Below are 12,416 nucleotides of genomic sequence, written 5' to 3'. Positions count from 1 at the left end.
CCAAGTTGCCCAGGTGGGTCTCGAACCCGTGGGCTTGGGCAATCCACTCACCTCAGCCTCCCAAGGCGCGGGATTACAGCCTGAGTCACTGAGCCTGGCTCCATAATATCTTTTTTGTACCTTTCTACCCCTTGTCATTCTTGAAACCTGCATTAACCCTCAACTAGAAGACAATAATGGCTTTTTAATGTTTTGCCTTGCTCCAGGATCTCCCTTTAACTCTCTCACATGCTGATGCTATCCCTTTTAATCCCAACTACAGAGAAGTTTAAAAGAATTACATACTTTGCCAAATGTTAACATTTTGCCATATTTGCTTTCCTATTCTATATATGTTCACTTTTTTGTGGCTGAACATATGAAAGTAAGAGTCTTTATCTCATAAATACTTCAGTGTTCATCTCTTAAGAATCAGGACAGCCTCCCATAAACCACAATATCATTTTCTTACCTGAAAAACTGAACAATCCCAAAATATATCTACTACACTCTGAATTCAAATAAATCTTCCTAAACTGTCTCAAATAATTAAAAAAAATTTTTTTAATCCAGGATCAGCTTCATACATTTTATTTAGTTGCTGTTCTCTTTAGTGCCTTTTAGTCTAAACCTGTTCCCTGACTTTTTGTTTTTAATCACTGACTTTTTTTTTTTTTTTTTAAAGAACTCAGGTCAGTTGTTTTATAGAATGTCCCATACTTTTGACTAGAATACCAGATGGGTGATGCTTCTGTATTTCTCACTGTGTTGCATCCCTGTACATCCTGGCAGGCTGTCCTATGACTGGTGATTCTAAGTGTGATCATCTGCTGTTGCTATCTTAATTTTTAAACTGCACCCATCACTTCACTCTGCACATAAACACCTTTAATGACTTCCCCCAGCCTTCCTGCTAAAGTCCATAATACTTAGCCTGCTATTCGAAGTCTTCCACAAGTGAATTTCAACTTTTTAAGACTTATGTAGCATCCTGACACATACGCTCTATGCCTTTGCCAAATTACCTTTGGCTGAGTTCTGATCTGTACATGCATAAAACGACTTCAGGCCTGGGGAAGAACCAAGGGGTAAGTTTAACAATCTTCCCTGCTTGGATACTGTCTCCAAAAGGAGAGGAGAAAGAGCAGGGAACAGAAAAAAACTGACTCAGGAAATAATGACCGAAAATCTTCCAAACTGATGAAAATTATAAATCCACAGACACAAGCAGCTCAATGAACCACAAACAAGGAAAACTACCACAAAATATATTCTAATCAAACTGCTAAAACCTAGTGAAAAGGAGAAAACCTAAAACCAGAGGGAAAAAAGAACACATTGTACAAAAAGGCATAAGAATGACAGTAGACTTCTCATCAGAAAGCCAGAAGACAATTCAACTTAGAATTCCACAAAGGTATCTTTCAAAAGTGTAGGAGAAATAAAGCTGTTCCAGACAAAACCCAAGAGAACTCATTGTCAGCAAACTGGCACTACAAGAAAAATCAAAGCAAATTCTTTAGGCAAAAGGTATATGACACCAGAGAGAAACTCAGTTCTACACAAAGAAATAAAGAGCATTAGAAACGGCATAAATGAAGGAACACCAGTGAGGAAATAAACAACCAAACTTTCTTCTCCCTTATACCAAACACAGCAAACTTAATTAACTAGATATATTTTGAGAAATCTGGCTCTTTTAAATAGCTATCAGTAAATACTCCTGCAGCTTCCAGAAATGAAACAACTGTTCCATGAGAGGAAATAAAATTGAACTCTGAGACAAAAAATGTTGGAGACTTTTAAAAAGCATAACTTAAAGATTACACTGTGACAAGACCGAATAAACAAATAATGGCCTACAGGAGAGTTACAACGTAAATTTATATCTCATAAATAAAAATCAATAAGAGGTAATGCACCTTGTAAGTTACTTGGCTCTCTACATTTCATTTATGGCCTTTTCTTGTTGACAGAACTTTTTAAAAACCACTCTTTGAAATTCCCTAACTTGAAATGAAACTGCGTAATTATATGGAAGGTAAATAAAGAAATCATAGACTTAATGAACCATTTTTTTTCTTTTGAGTTGGAGTTTCTCATTTGGTCACCCAGGATGGAGTGCAGTGGCATGCTCACGGCCACTACAGCCTCGACCTGCTGGGCTCAGGCGATCCTTTCGCCTCACCTTTCCAAGTAGCTGGAACTACAGGTGCACGCTACCAAGCCAGGCTTATTTTCTGATTTATTAGAGACGAGGTCTCACCAAGTTGCCCAGGCTGGTCTTGAACCCCTGAGCTCAGGCAATCTTCTTGCCTTGGCCTCCCAAGTGCTGGAATTACAGGCGTGAGCCACTGCAACTTAATGAACTACTATGCAGCTGTTAAATATTATGATTACGACTAAGAAGAGTTTATAATAACACAGGAAAATGCTTGTTGTAATGTTAAGTGAGAATGCACTATTATAAAACACAAAATGATCACCAATATAGAAATAACTATTTTACAGATAAAAGTCAATTTTAGGCTGCTTGTGGTGGCTCATGTCTAATTCCAGCACTTTGGAGGCCAAGGAGGAAGGATCACTTGAGCCCAAGAGTTCAAGACCAGCCTAAGCAATGTAGTGAGTCGTCTTTACAAAAAAAAAAAAAAAATTAGCCGAGTGTAGTGGCACATATGTGTTGTTCTAGTTACTCGGGAAACTGAGGCAGAAGGATCACTTGAGCCCATGAGATTGAGGCTATGGTGAGCTGTGTGAATGTTACTCCACTACAGCCTGGGCAGAGTGAGATCCCAACTCAAAAAACAAAAAATCTTAAAAGATAAGTGACTATTTATAACAGATGAATGGTTATTGTATGATTCCAATTCTATGAGGTAACTAGAATAAGTAAATTCATACAAACACAAAGCATAATATAGGTAACCAGGAGCTGTGGGGAAGACAAAATGGGGAGTTGTTATTTATTGGGTACAAAGTCTCAGTCTGAAACAAAAGAAGAGGACTAGAGATGAATGGTTGTGATGGCTGCACAACAATGTGACTGTACTTAAGACACTGAACTGTACACTTAAAAATAACTCAAACGATAAATTTAATGTGTACATTTTATAATAAAAAAAATAAAAACACCCAGGAAAATACTCGAACTGCCCTGCTTCTAACTCTTGACTTCTTACACTTGTCTAAGCATGCCCTCTCCCCACCTTGGTCCAGACACTAGGAAAATAAGACACAAAAAGTTATTTTAAAAAAGAGAGCGTTAATTGACTATGTAAAACAAAAGTAACACCTGGGCATCCTGGTGTACCCCTGAAGTCCCAGCTACTCAGGAGGCTGAGATGGAAGGATTGCTTGGGTCCAGGAAATCCAAGCTATGGTGAGACATGATCATGCCTGGGCACTCTAGTCTGTGCATCAGAGTGAGACCCCAACTCAAATAAATAAATAAAACAAAAATAACTATGTATCATAGGGTTTGTAACATGACATGTAAATGTAAAAGCAGAATAGCACAAAGGATAGGAGTGGGGATTGGGAAAATGGAAGGTATGGTCATCCCTTGGTTTTGGTTTCCTTGGGGTTAGGACCCCCTTGGATACCAAAATCCATGAATGCTCCTTTATAGAAAATGGTGTTGTATTTGCATACAGCCTACACATATCCTCCTGTATACCTTATTTTTATTTTTGTAGAGATGAGGTCTTGCTATGTTGCCTAGGCTGCTCTCGAACTCTTGGGCTCAAGTAACCCTCCTGTCTTTGTCTTCCAAAGTGGTGGGATTGCAGGCGTGAGCCACCACACCCGGCCTCCTCCTGTATACTTTAAATCATCTCTAGATTAAACACCTAATAATAATAAAATGCAGACATACCTTGAAGATACTGCAAGTTAGGTTCCAGACCACCTCAATAAAGTAAATATCACAATAAAGCAAATCAAACTTCTCTGGTTTCTCAGTGCTTATAAAAGTTGTGTTTATACCACACTATCATCTATTAAGTATGCAACAGCATCTTTTCTAAAAAAAAAAAGTACATACCTTAACTTAAAAACACTTTATTGCTAAAAAATGCTAACAATCAAAGTAGTAATCTTTTTTGTTGGTAGAGGGTCTTGCCTCCACGTTGATGGCAGCTCACAGATCAAGGTGGTGACTGCTAACAGTTGGGGTGGCTGTAGCAATTCCCAAAAATAACACAATGAAGTTTACTGCATCAACCAACTCTTCCTTTTACAAAAAATTCTCCGTAGCATGTGATGTTATTTGACAGCAGTTCACACACAGTAAAACTTTCAAAATTGGAGGCAAACTTCTCAAACCTTGCTACTGCTTCATCCAAAGTCTATGGAAGTATTCTAAATCCTTTGTTATTATTTCAACAATATTCACAGCACCTTCACCAGGAGAAGATTCCAGTTCAACAAACCATTTTCTTTGCTAATTCATAAGAAGCGCCTCATTTGTTCAAGTTTTATGATGAGATTGCAGTAATTCAGTCACATATATCTTCCAAAGCTGCACTTTTAATTCTAGTTCTCTTGCTATTTCTACCACATCTGCAGTTACTTCCTCCACTGAAGTCTTGAAACCCTCAAAGTCATCCATAAGGGCTGGAATCAGCTTCTTTTAAATCCTGTTAATGTTGATATTTTGACCTCCTCTCATGAATCACAAATGTTCTTAATGACATCTAGAATGATGAATCCTTTTCAGATAGTTTTCAATTTACTTTGCCCAAATCCATCAGAGAAATTACTATGACAGAGTCTTAAGAAATGTATTTCTTGAGTGTGACTGGGATGGCACACAGCATCTATGAAATTCCATCTGTCATCAATTCTGCCAATTATGTTTATTTCCTTGGCCCAGAGTAAGTCTTAACCCTTGATCATCCAGATGCAGTGAAACTTTTTACTCAGCAACTTTTGGAACTACATCAGGGACACGCCCTAGATATTTACTGTAGGGATAATTATACTTATCTCACTGTAGAAGACAACAAAACTATAATGCTGCAAAAGACAGGTGGACTATTTGGATTTGCAATAGGCCTCATGCAACCTTCTCTGATTATAAAGAAGATTTAAAGCCACTACTTAATACACTTGGGTCTTTTTTCCAATTAGAAATGATTATGCTAGTTTATACTCCAAAAAATATAGTGAAGACAAAAGTCGTTATGAAGATCTAACTGAGGGAAAGTTCTTACTGCCTAGTATTCATGTTACCTGGTCAAGGCCTGAAAGAAAATGGAAAACACAGATATTAAAAAATATTATGTTGGACAGGAGGGGGTCACTCCTGCCTGAATCCCAGTACTTTGGAAGGCCAAGGCAGGAGGATTGCTTGAGCCTAGAAATTTGAGACCAGCCTGGGAAACATAGCAAGACCTTGTTTCTACAAAGAAATCAAAAAATTAGCTGAGCGTGATGGTGCATGCCTCCAGTCCCAGCTACTCGGGAGGCTAAAGAGGAAGGATCCCCTAGAGCCTAGGAGGCTGAGTCTGCAATGAGCCTTGAACGTGCCACTGCCCTCCAGTCTGGGTGACAGAGTAAGACTCCAGCTCAAAAAAAAAAAAACCCAATTGTGTACATTATCTTGAGGATGTAGGGTCTTTTGAAAACACTTGGAATACTCTTAAAGATCTTGAATCTAAAGCCTATAAACACATTGATGCACATGGTGGGAGCCCTGAGCTAATATTTAATAATTTAATAATTTTTATTGGACCTGATATCACCTTTTAAAAAATGTGGACCAAGCTGTTAGTCTCCAAAAACTGAGTAATTAGGGGTGAGTTAGAAAAAAATGTTTCAATTTAAAAACACTCTGTACAGATAACATAATACAAAGTTTAAAAAATTGAAACAAGCCTTTTATATATATATAGACCGAATTTGAATGTCAGAAATTGCTGTGAGGCTGGTGTGGTAGCTCACACTTGTAATTGCAGCACTTTGGGAGGACTAGGCAGGAGGATTGCTTGAGCCCAGGAGTTCAAGACCATCCCAGGCATCATAATGAGATCCTGTCTTTACAAAAAGTCAAGAAATTAGCTGGACTTGGTGGTGTGTGCCTGTAGTCCCAGCTACTTGGGAGGCTGAGGTGCAAGGATTGCCTGAAGCCAGGAGGTCAAGGCTACAGTTAGCCAAGATCAAGCACTGTACTCCAGCCTGGGCAAGATGAGACCCCCTACTCAAAAGAACAACAACAACAAAAATTGCTGTGGCAGGACATTGTGACCAACTCTGTCCTACTACCACAAATGTTCTGTTGATTCTGTTTCTTAACAAATAAAACCCGAAAGTCAAATTTATTCCTTAATCAATGGCTACAGAATGAATGCTGTTAGCAGACACTAAAATAATATTAATTTCTTTGTACATTTCCATTAGAGCTCTTGGATGACCAAGTATATTGTTAATGAGCAGTAATATTTTGAAAGAAATCTTTTTTTTTTTCCCTGAGCAGGTCTCAACAGCAGACTTAAAGTATTCAATAAACAATGCTGTAAACAGATGTGCTTGTCATCCACACTTTGTTGTTCCATTAAGAGAGCACAGGCAGAGTAGTTTTAGTATAATTTTTTTTTTTGAGGGCCACCACAGCCTCGACCTGCTGGATCAGGTGATCCTTCTGCCTTCCAAGCAGTTGGAACTACAGGCATGAGCCACCATGCCTCCCAATGTGCTGGAATTACAGGCGTGAGCCACTGCACTTGGCCAGCATAATTCATGGGGCTCTAGGATTTTCAGAATGGGAAATTAACACTGGCCTCAACTTAAAGTAATCAGCTGCAGTAGTCCCTAGCAAGAGAGTCAGACTGTCCACTAAAGCTCTGAAATCAGGCATTGACTTCTCTCCAGCTATGAAAATCCTAGATGGCATCTTCTTCAATAGAAAGTTGTTTTGTCTACATTGAAAATCTGCTGTTTAGTGTAACCATCTTCATCAATGATCTTAGCTAGATCATCTGGATAACTGCCACCAGCACTTGCTGCTTCACCTTATACTTCTATGTTATGGAGACAGCTTCTTTCCTTAAATCTCATGAAACAACCTCTGCTGGCTCCAAATTTGTCTTCTGCAGCTTCTTCTCTTCTCTCAGCCTTTAGAGACTTGAAGAGAGTTTGTTGAGGAGTCAGCTTTGGCTTATGAGAATGTCATAACTGGTTTGATCTTCTATCCAGACCATTCAAACTTTCTCCATATCAGCAATAAAGCTGTTTAGCTTTCTTATCATTTGTGTGTTCACTGGAGCACTTTTAATCTCCTTCAAGAACTTTTCTTTTACATTTGTATAACTTGGTTACCTGTTTGGTACAAGAGGCCTAGCTTTTTTGCCTGTCATAGATTTCAACATGACTTCTTCACTAAGTTTACTCTTTTCTAGCTATTGATTCAAAGTGAAAGACGTGGGACTCTTCCTTTCACTTGAATACTTACAAGGCCATTGTAGGAGTACTCATTGGCTTAATTTCAATATTGCTGTGTCTCAAAGAATAGGAAGGCCCAAGAGAAGAGAGAGAGAGAGATAAGGGAAAAGCCAACTGGTAGGGCAGCCACAACACACACAACATTTATCAAGCTTTGAGAAATCAGAATGAAGTTCGCTGTCTTACATGGGCAGTTTGCGGTGCCACAAAACGATGACAAAAGAAACATTCAAGATCACTGATCACAGATTGTGATGACAGATATAATAATGAAAAAGTTTAAGCCGGGCTCAATCTATAATCCTGCGCTTTGGGAGGCTGAGGTGAGTGCACTGCCTGAGTCCACACGTTCGAGACCCACCCGGGCAACTTGGCAAGAACTCATGTCTACAATAAATTTTAAAAAATTAGCTGGGTGTGGTAGCGCACGCCTGTAGTTCTAGCAACTTGAAAGGCTGAAACGGAAGGATCACTGGAACCCAGCAGGTTGACGATGGGGTGGCCGTGAGTGTGCCACTGCACTCCAGCCTGGGCAACGGAGTGAGACTCCAACTCAAAACAAACAAACAAACAAACAAAAAACCTGCAGAATCTGCAAAACATAATAAAATGAGGTATGTCTGTAAATGCTACATAAATAGGTGCTATAATGTATATATAATAATTTTTGAGTTGGAGTATCACTCCATTGCCCAGGCTGGAGTGCACTGGCACACATGCTCATGGCCACCCCAGCGTTGGCCTGCTGGGCTCAGGGGATCCTTCTACCTCAGGCTTCCAAGTAGCGAGAACTACGGGCGTGCACTACCACACCCAGCTAATTTTTTGATTTGCTATAGAGATGAGGTCTTGCCAAGTTGCCCAGGCTGTTCTCGAACCCGAGGGTTTAGGCAATCCCCTCACCTTGTACTCCCAAAGTGCTGGGATTACAGGCTTGAGTCACTGCGCCTGGCCAATGTATTGTTTTTAAATCTGTAATTTTTATTTTTGTTTTTTTCAAATATTTTTTATCCATAGTTGGTTGAATCTGCAGATGTGGAACTTGCAAATATGTAAAGTTGACTGTGTACTATTGTCAATAAGTATACAAAAGCTTTGATGAAGGTTTTTACTCTTTTTTTTTTTTTTGAGTCAGAGTCTGACTCTGTCACCCAGGCTGGAGTGCAGTGGCACGATCATGGCTTTCACAGCCTCAACGTTCTGGGCTCAGGCGATCCTTCCACTTCAGTCTTCCAAGTAGCTGGAACTACAGGCATGAGCCACCACGCCTTGCTAATTTTTTTACTTTCGGCAGAAACAAGGTCTCACTAAGTTTCCCAGAGTGGTCTTGAACCCCTGGACTTAGGCAATCCTCTCACTTCTACCTCCCAAGTTGTTGAGATTACAGGCGTGAGCTGCTGTGCCCAGTCAGGTACTGATGGGAATAATTTAAGAGATTTTGGGATAAAACAGACAATGACTGACTGGATGAAGGTGCTGGATAGAAAGGTATTTCTTTCACTGGTCCTTAACTGATCCTAACAAACAAGTGACTTCATAAACCCTTATATCTTTCCTTCACAGGACTAATCACATGCTATTATTATCATATTGCTTTGTCAGTTTTAGAGTAATATTATATTACTGTGTCCATGGCCTTCATTAAACCATAAGCTCTTTCATGATATGAACTTTAGCATTAACTTTTGCATCCCTCACTGTTCAGACGCATACAGTGGGCACTCAATATTGAATTGCCAGGTAAATGTAGACTATGAACTTACGTTTTGCTTTTTCTTCTCTGGAACCAGAGCTACATAGCGCAATGCTATCTTTGTCAGAGTTGTAGCAAGGGAGGCAGCAACAAAGAAATCTCCATCAAGAAGGAATCCTCTTAGGGGAGGTCTACAAAGCAAGAAAAATGAAATCCACCAATTTCTTAAGCAGCATGCAGCTTCTGTATAAATGATTCAATTAAGCCTACTGAACATTCTTACTGCCATCCTTTAGTCATAAGGACCTCAGTTGCTCCCTCTTTAGCTCTGACAAGGAAAAGGTAAAAAGAACAAGAAAAAGATTAAAACTTTATTTGGGGTCTATCTATTGCCTATTTGCTTCTGGAAACATTTTGAAGAGTTTTCGTTTCCAATTGATGGAGTAAAATTTTGATGATTTCTCCTTTATTTTGTTTTAAAACTTATCTTTAAAACTTATCTTAATCATGCCTGTAATCTAGCATTTTGAGAGACCACGGTGGGAGGATCATTTGAGGCCAAGAGGTTCAAGGCCAGTCTGGACAACATAATGAGAACTTGTCCTTATAAAAGTTTAAAATAAAAAAAAAAAGCCAGATGTGGTGGCACACATCTATAGTTCTAGCTACTCAGGAGGCTGAGGCAAGAGGCTCACTTGAGACCAGAATGTTAAGGTTGTGTGAGCCATGATCGCACCATGCATACCATGCACCTGGGCAACAGAGCAATACTTTGTCTCTAGAAAAATGAAATAAATTAAAAATAAACTTTTCTTCAAATGACACGAGAGCCAACTAAATATGAAAAGAGAAAATGTTTGATTAAGGGTGTATGTAACTGGAGCTAATGAAGTATATCCAAATTCCAGCTTATTTACTGAGTGAATTACAAATCTAAGTCTCAAATTCTACTTCTGTAAAATGGAGGTAATATATTCTATCTCAAAGAGTTGCTGTCAAGACTGAGATAAATTATTTAGCATAATGCCTAGCACATCATAAGAAGTCAATGAAATTTTAGTCCAAATTTCATCATCTTCACCATAACAATGGGGAACAAAATAAAGGAGAAAACATCAAAATTTTACTCCATCAATTGGAAACGAAAACTCTTCAAAATGTTTCCAGATGCAAATAGGCAATAGATAGACCTCAAATATCATCAGTTAGCTCCACTTAGCACTTTCTATGTGAGTAAAATAATTTTAGTTTAAACAGATCACAATTATATAAATGAAAACAGCTGGAAGGGACAGAGTTAGATTAGAACCATCAAAGCAATTCCTGAAGGGAAAAACTTAAACTCATCTTCTTCCTTTCAAGTGCCTTAAGTGGCCAAGACTTTCATTTTGATTAAAAAAGCAATCTAATAAAAGAAAAATTATTTGTCTTATACACAAGAGTAATAATAAAAGTAGCACAGCTGACAGGGCACATATATCATAAATTACCTGTCTTCCTCTTTCTTCGTGGGTCTAGAACTGCTAAGGGCACTCTGAGTTGCATAGGTTCCCATTTCAGTAACCAATTTCTGAACTGGCCCCACAGTTATTTCTTCCTCAGGTTTTAATTCACCAGCTTCTTTCTTTATTTCTGACTCTACAATTGGAATCTAAAAGTCAATTAGAAACATCAATTTAGTAATAATATAAACAGCAAGCAAAATTATATTTAAATATTCAATTATCTCAATGGGACTTCTAGAAACTAGAACTCAGCTTTCTTTTATCTTTTTTATTTTTTGAGTTGAAGTCTCTCTCTGTTGCCCAGGCTGGAGTGCAGTGGCATACTCACAGTCACCCCAGCGTCAACCTGCTGGGCTCTGGTGATCCTTCTACCTCAGCCTTCCAAGTAGCCAGAACTACAGGCACGTGCTACCATGCCCAGCTAATTTTTTTATTTATTGTAGAGACGTGGTCTCGCCAAATTGCCTGGGCTTGTCTTGAACTTGCGGGTTCAGGCAATCCACTCGCCTCGGCCTCCCAAAGTGCTGGGATTACAGGCTGAGCCACCAAGCCCAGCCGGAACTCAGCTTTCAATTTCTTTCCTTTCCAGAATAATGTAGTGAGAGGAACAGGGACTTCAGAGTTGGATGTTCAGTGTTTGAATTCTTGCTCAGTTGCTTACTAGTCACATGGTTTTGGGTAAATTAATTAAATCTCTTAATGGAAAAATGCACAGGACAGTGTCTAACATAAAGCAGATGCTCACTAAGCCTTATTCTTCTTCTCTATTCCTTCCCTTGAGATATTAACCAAAAACAGCACTCATTCTTCTAAAATGAAATATATTTGACTTATTTGTACATAATAATTGTATCAAATATCTTTTAAATTAACTGAATGGCTATTATGTACTTATTCCTCAAAACCAATCTACCATCTAATTTAAAAGCTTTCAAAGTATTTAATCACTACCAATTTAAATTCCTTTACTTTATAGATAAAAAAGCTGATGCCTAGTCAGGTTAAGGATTCAAGGTCCCAGAGTTAAATATTGGCAGAACCAAGACTAGAATGCAGGTCTTCTGACAAGTAGTCTACTGTTCTTTCTAATCTACCATAGGGTTATTTAGATGGGAAATACTGCCAGTTTTAGTACATAAATATTCTGAAGTCAGACTTGTTGTAAGGCACTTTTTGTTCAGAACACAGACTAAAACAGAATTTTACAGATTTTTATTTTGTAAACACAGAATATTTTGTTCAAACAAAATCTTACCCAGAAGGGTAAATAATATAAATAAAAGAAGAGCTGCCATAATTCAACAAGGGTAGTGGGAGGGAAGTAGGAAAGAGATACCCTTAATTTTCCATAGCTGTCAGACTTAACTGCTTGGGCAATTAAAATACATTGTTCAGTGTTCTTTACCCCAGACATTACTAATAAAAATATAAAAACAAATCATCACATAAAAGATTTTCCTGGCCAGGTGCAGTGGCTCATGCCTGTAATCATAGCACTTTGGGAGGCGGAGGCAAGAGGACTGCCTGAGCCCAGGGGTTCAAGACTAGCCTGGGCAACTTGGCAAGACCTTGCCTCTACAATAAATCAAAAAATTAGCTGGGCGTAGTGGTGTGTGCCTGTGGTTCCAGCTACTTGGAAGGCTGAGGCATAAGGATTGCCTGAGCCCAGCAGGTTGAGGCTGCGGAGGCTGTGAACATGCCACTGTAGTCCAGTCTGGGCAACAGAGAGATTATAATTTAAAAAAAAAAATTTCCCTAACGTAAAAACTACCATATAAAATAGGATTTACTAAAGT

The 12,416-nt window shown here is 38.8% G+C and overlaps 1 protein-coding gene and 1 pseudogene across 3 annotated transcripts in view; one reads left to right on the top strand and one right to left on the bottom strand.

The window, feature by feature from the left end:
- Positions 1–12,416, bottom strand: part of COPB1 (coatomer protein complex subunit beta 1) — a 44,174-nt gene that overhangs the window by 12,098 nt on the left and 19,660 nt on the right. For all 3 annotated transcript variants that reach the window (XM_021717514.1, XM_008067936.1, XM_008067937.1), the window contains 2 exons: positions 10,606–10,766; positions 9,186–9,306 (listed from right to left, as the gene is read on the bottom strand). In XM_021717514.1, the coding sequence (XP_021573189.1) occupies positions 9,186–9,306; positions 10,606–10,766 (282 nt within the window). The remainder of the gene's footprint in view (positions 1–9,185; positions 9,307–10,605; positions 10,767–12,416) is intronic.
- Positions 4,786–5,733, top strand: LOC103270412 (annotated as a pseudogene).

The sequence above is a fragment of the Carlito syrichta genome, unplaced genomic scaffold, assembly GCF_000164805.1.
Source record: "Carlito syrichta isolate Samal-C Ts95f unplaced genomic scaffold, Tarsius_syrichta-2.0.1 Scaffold309824, whole genome shotgun sequence".
Classification (NCBI taxonomy): Eukaryota; Metazoa; Chordata; class Mammalia; order Primates; family Tarsiidae; genus Carlito; species Carlito syrichta.
This window is presented reverse-complemented; position numbering and strand designations above follow the sequence as displayed.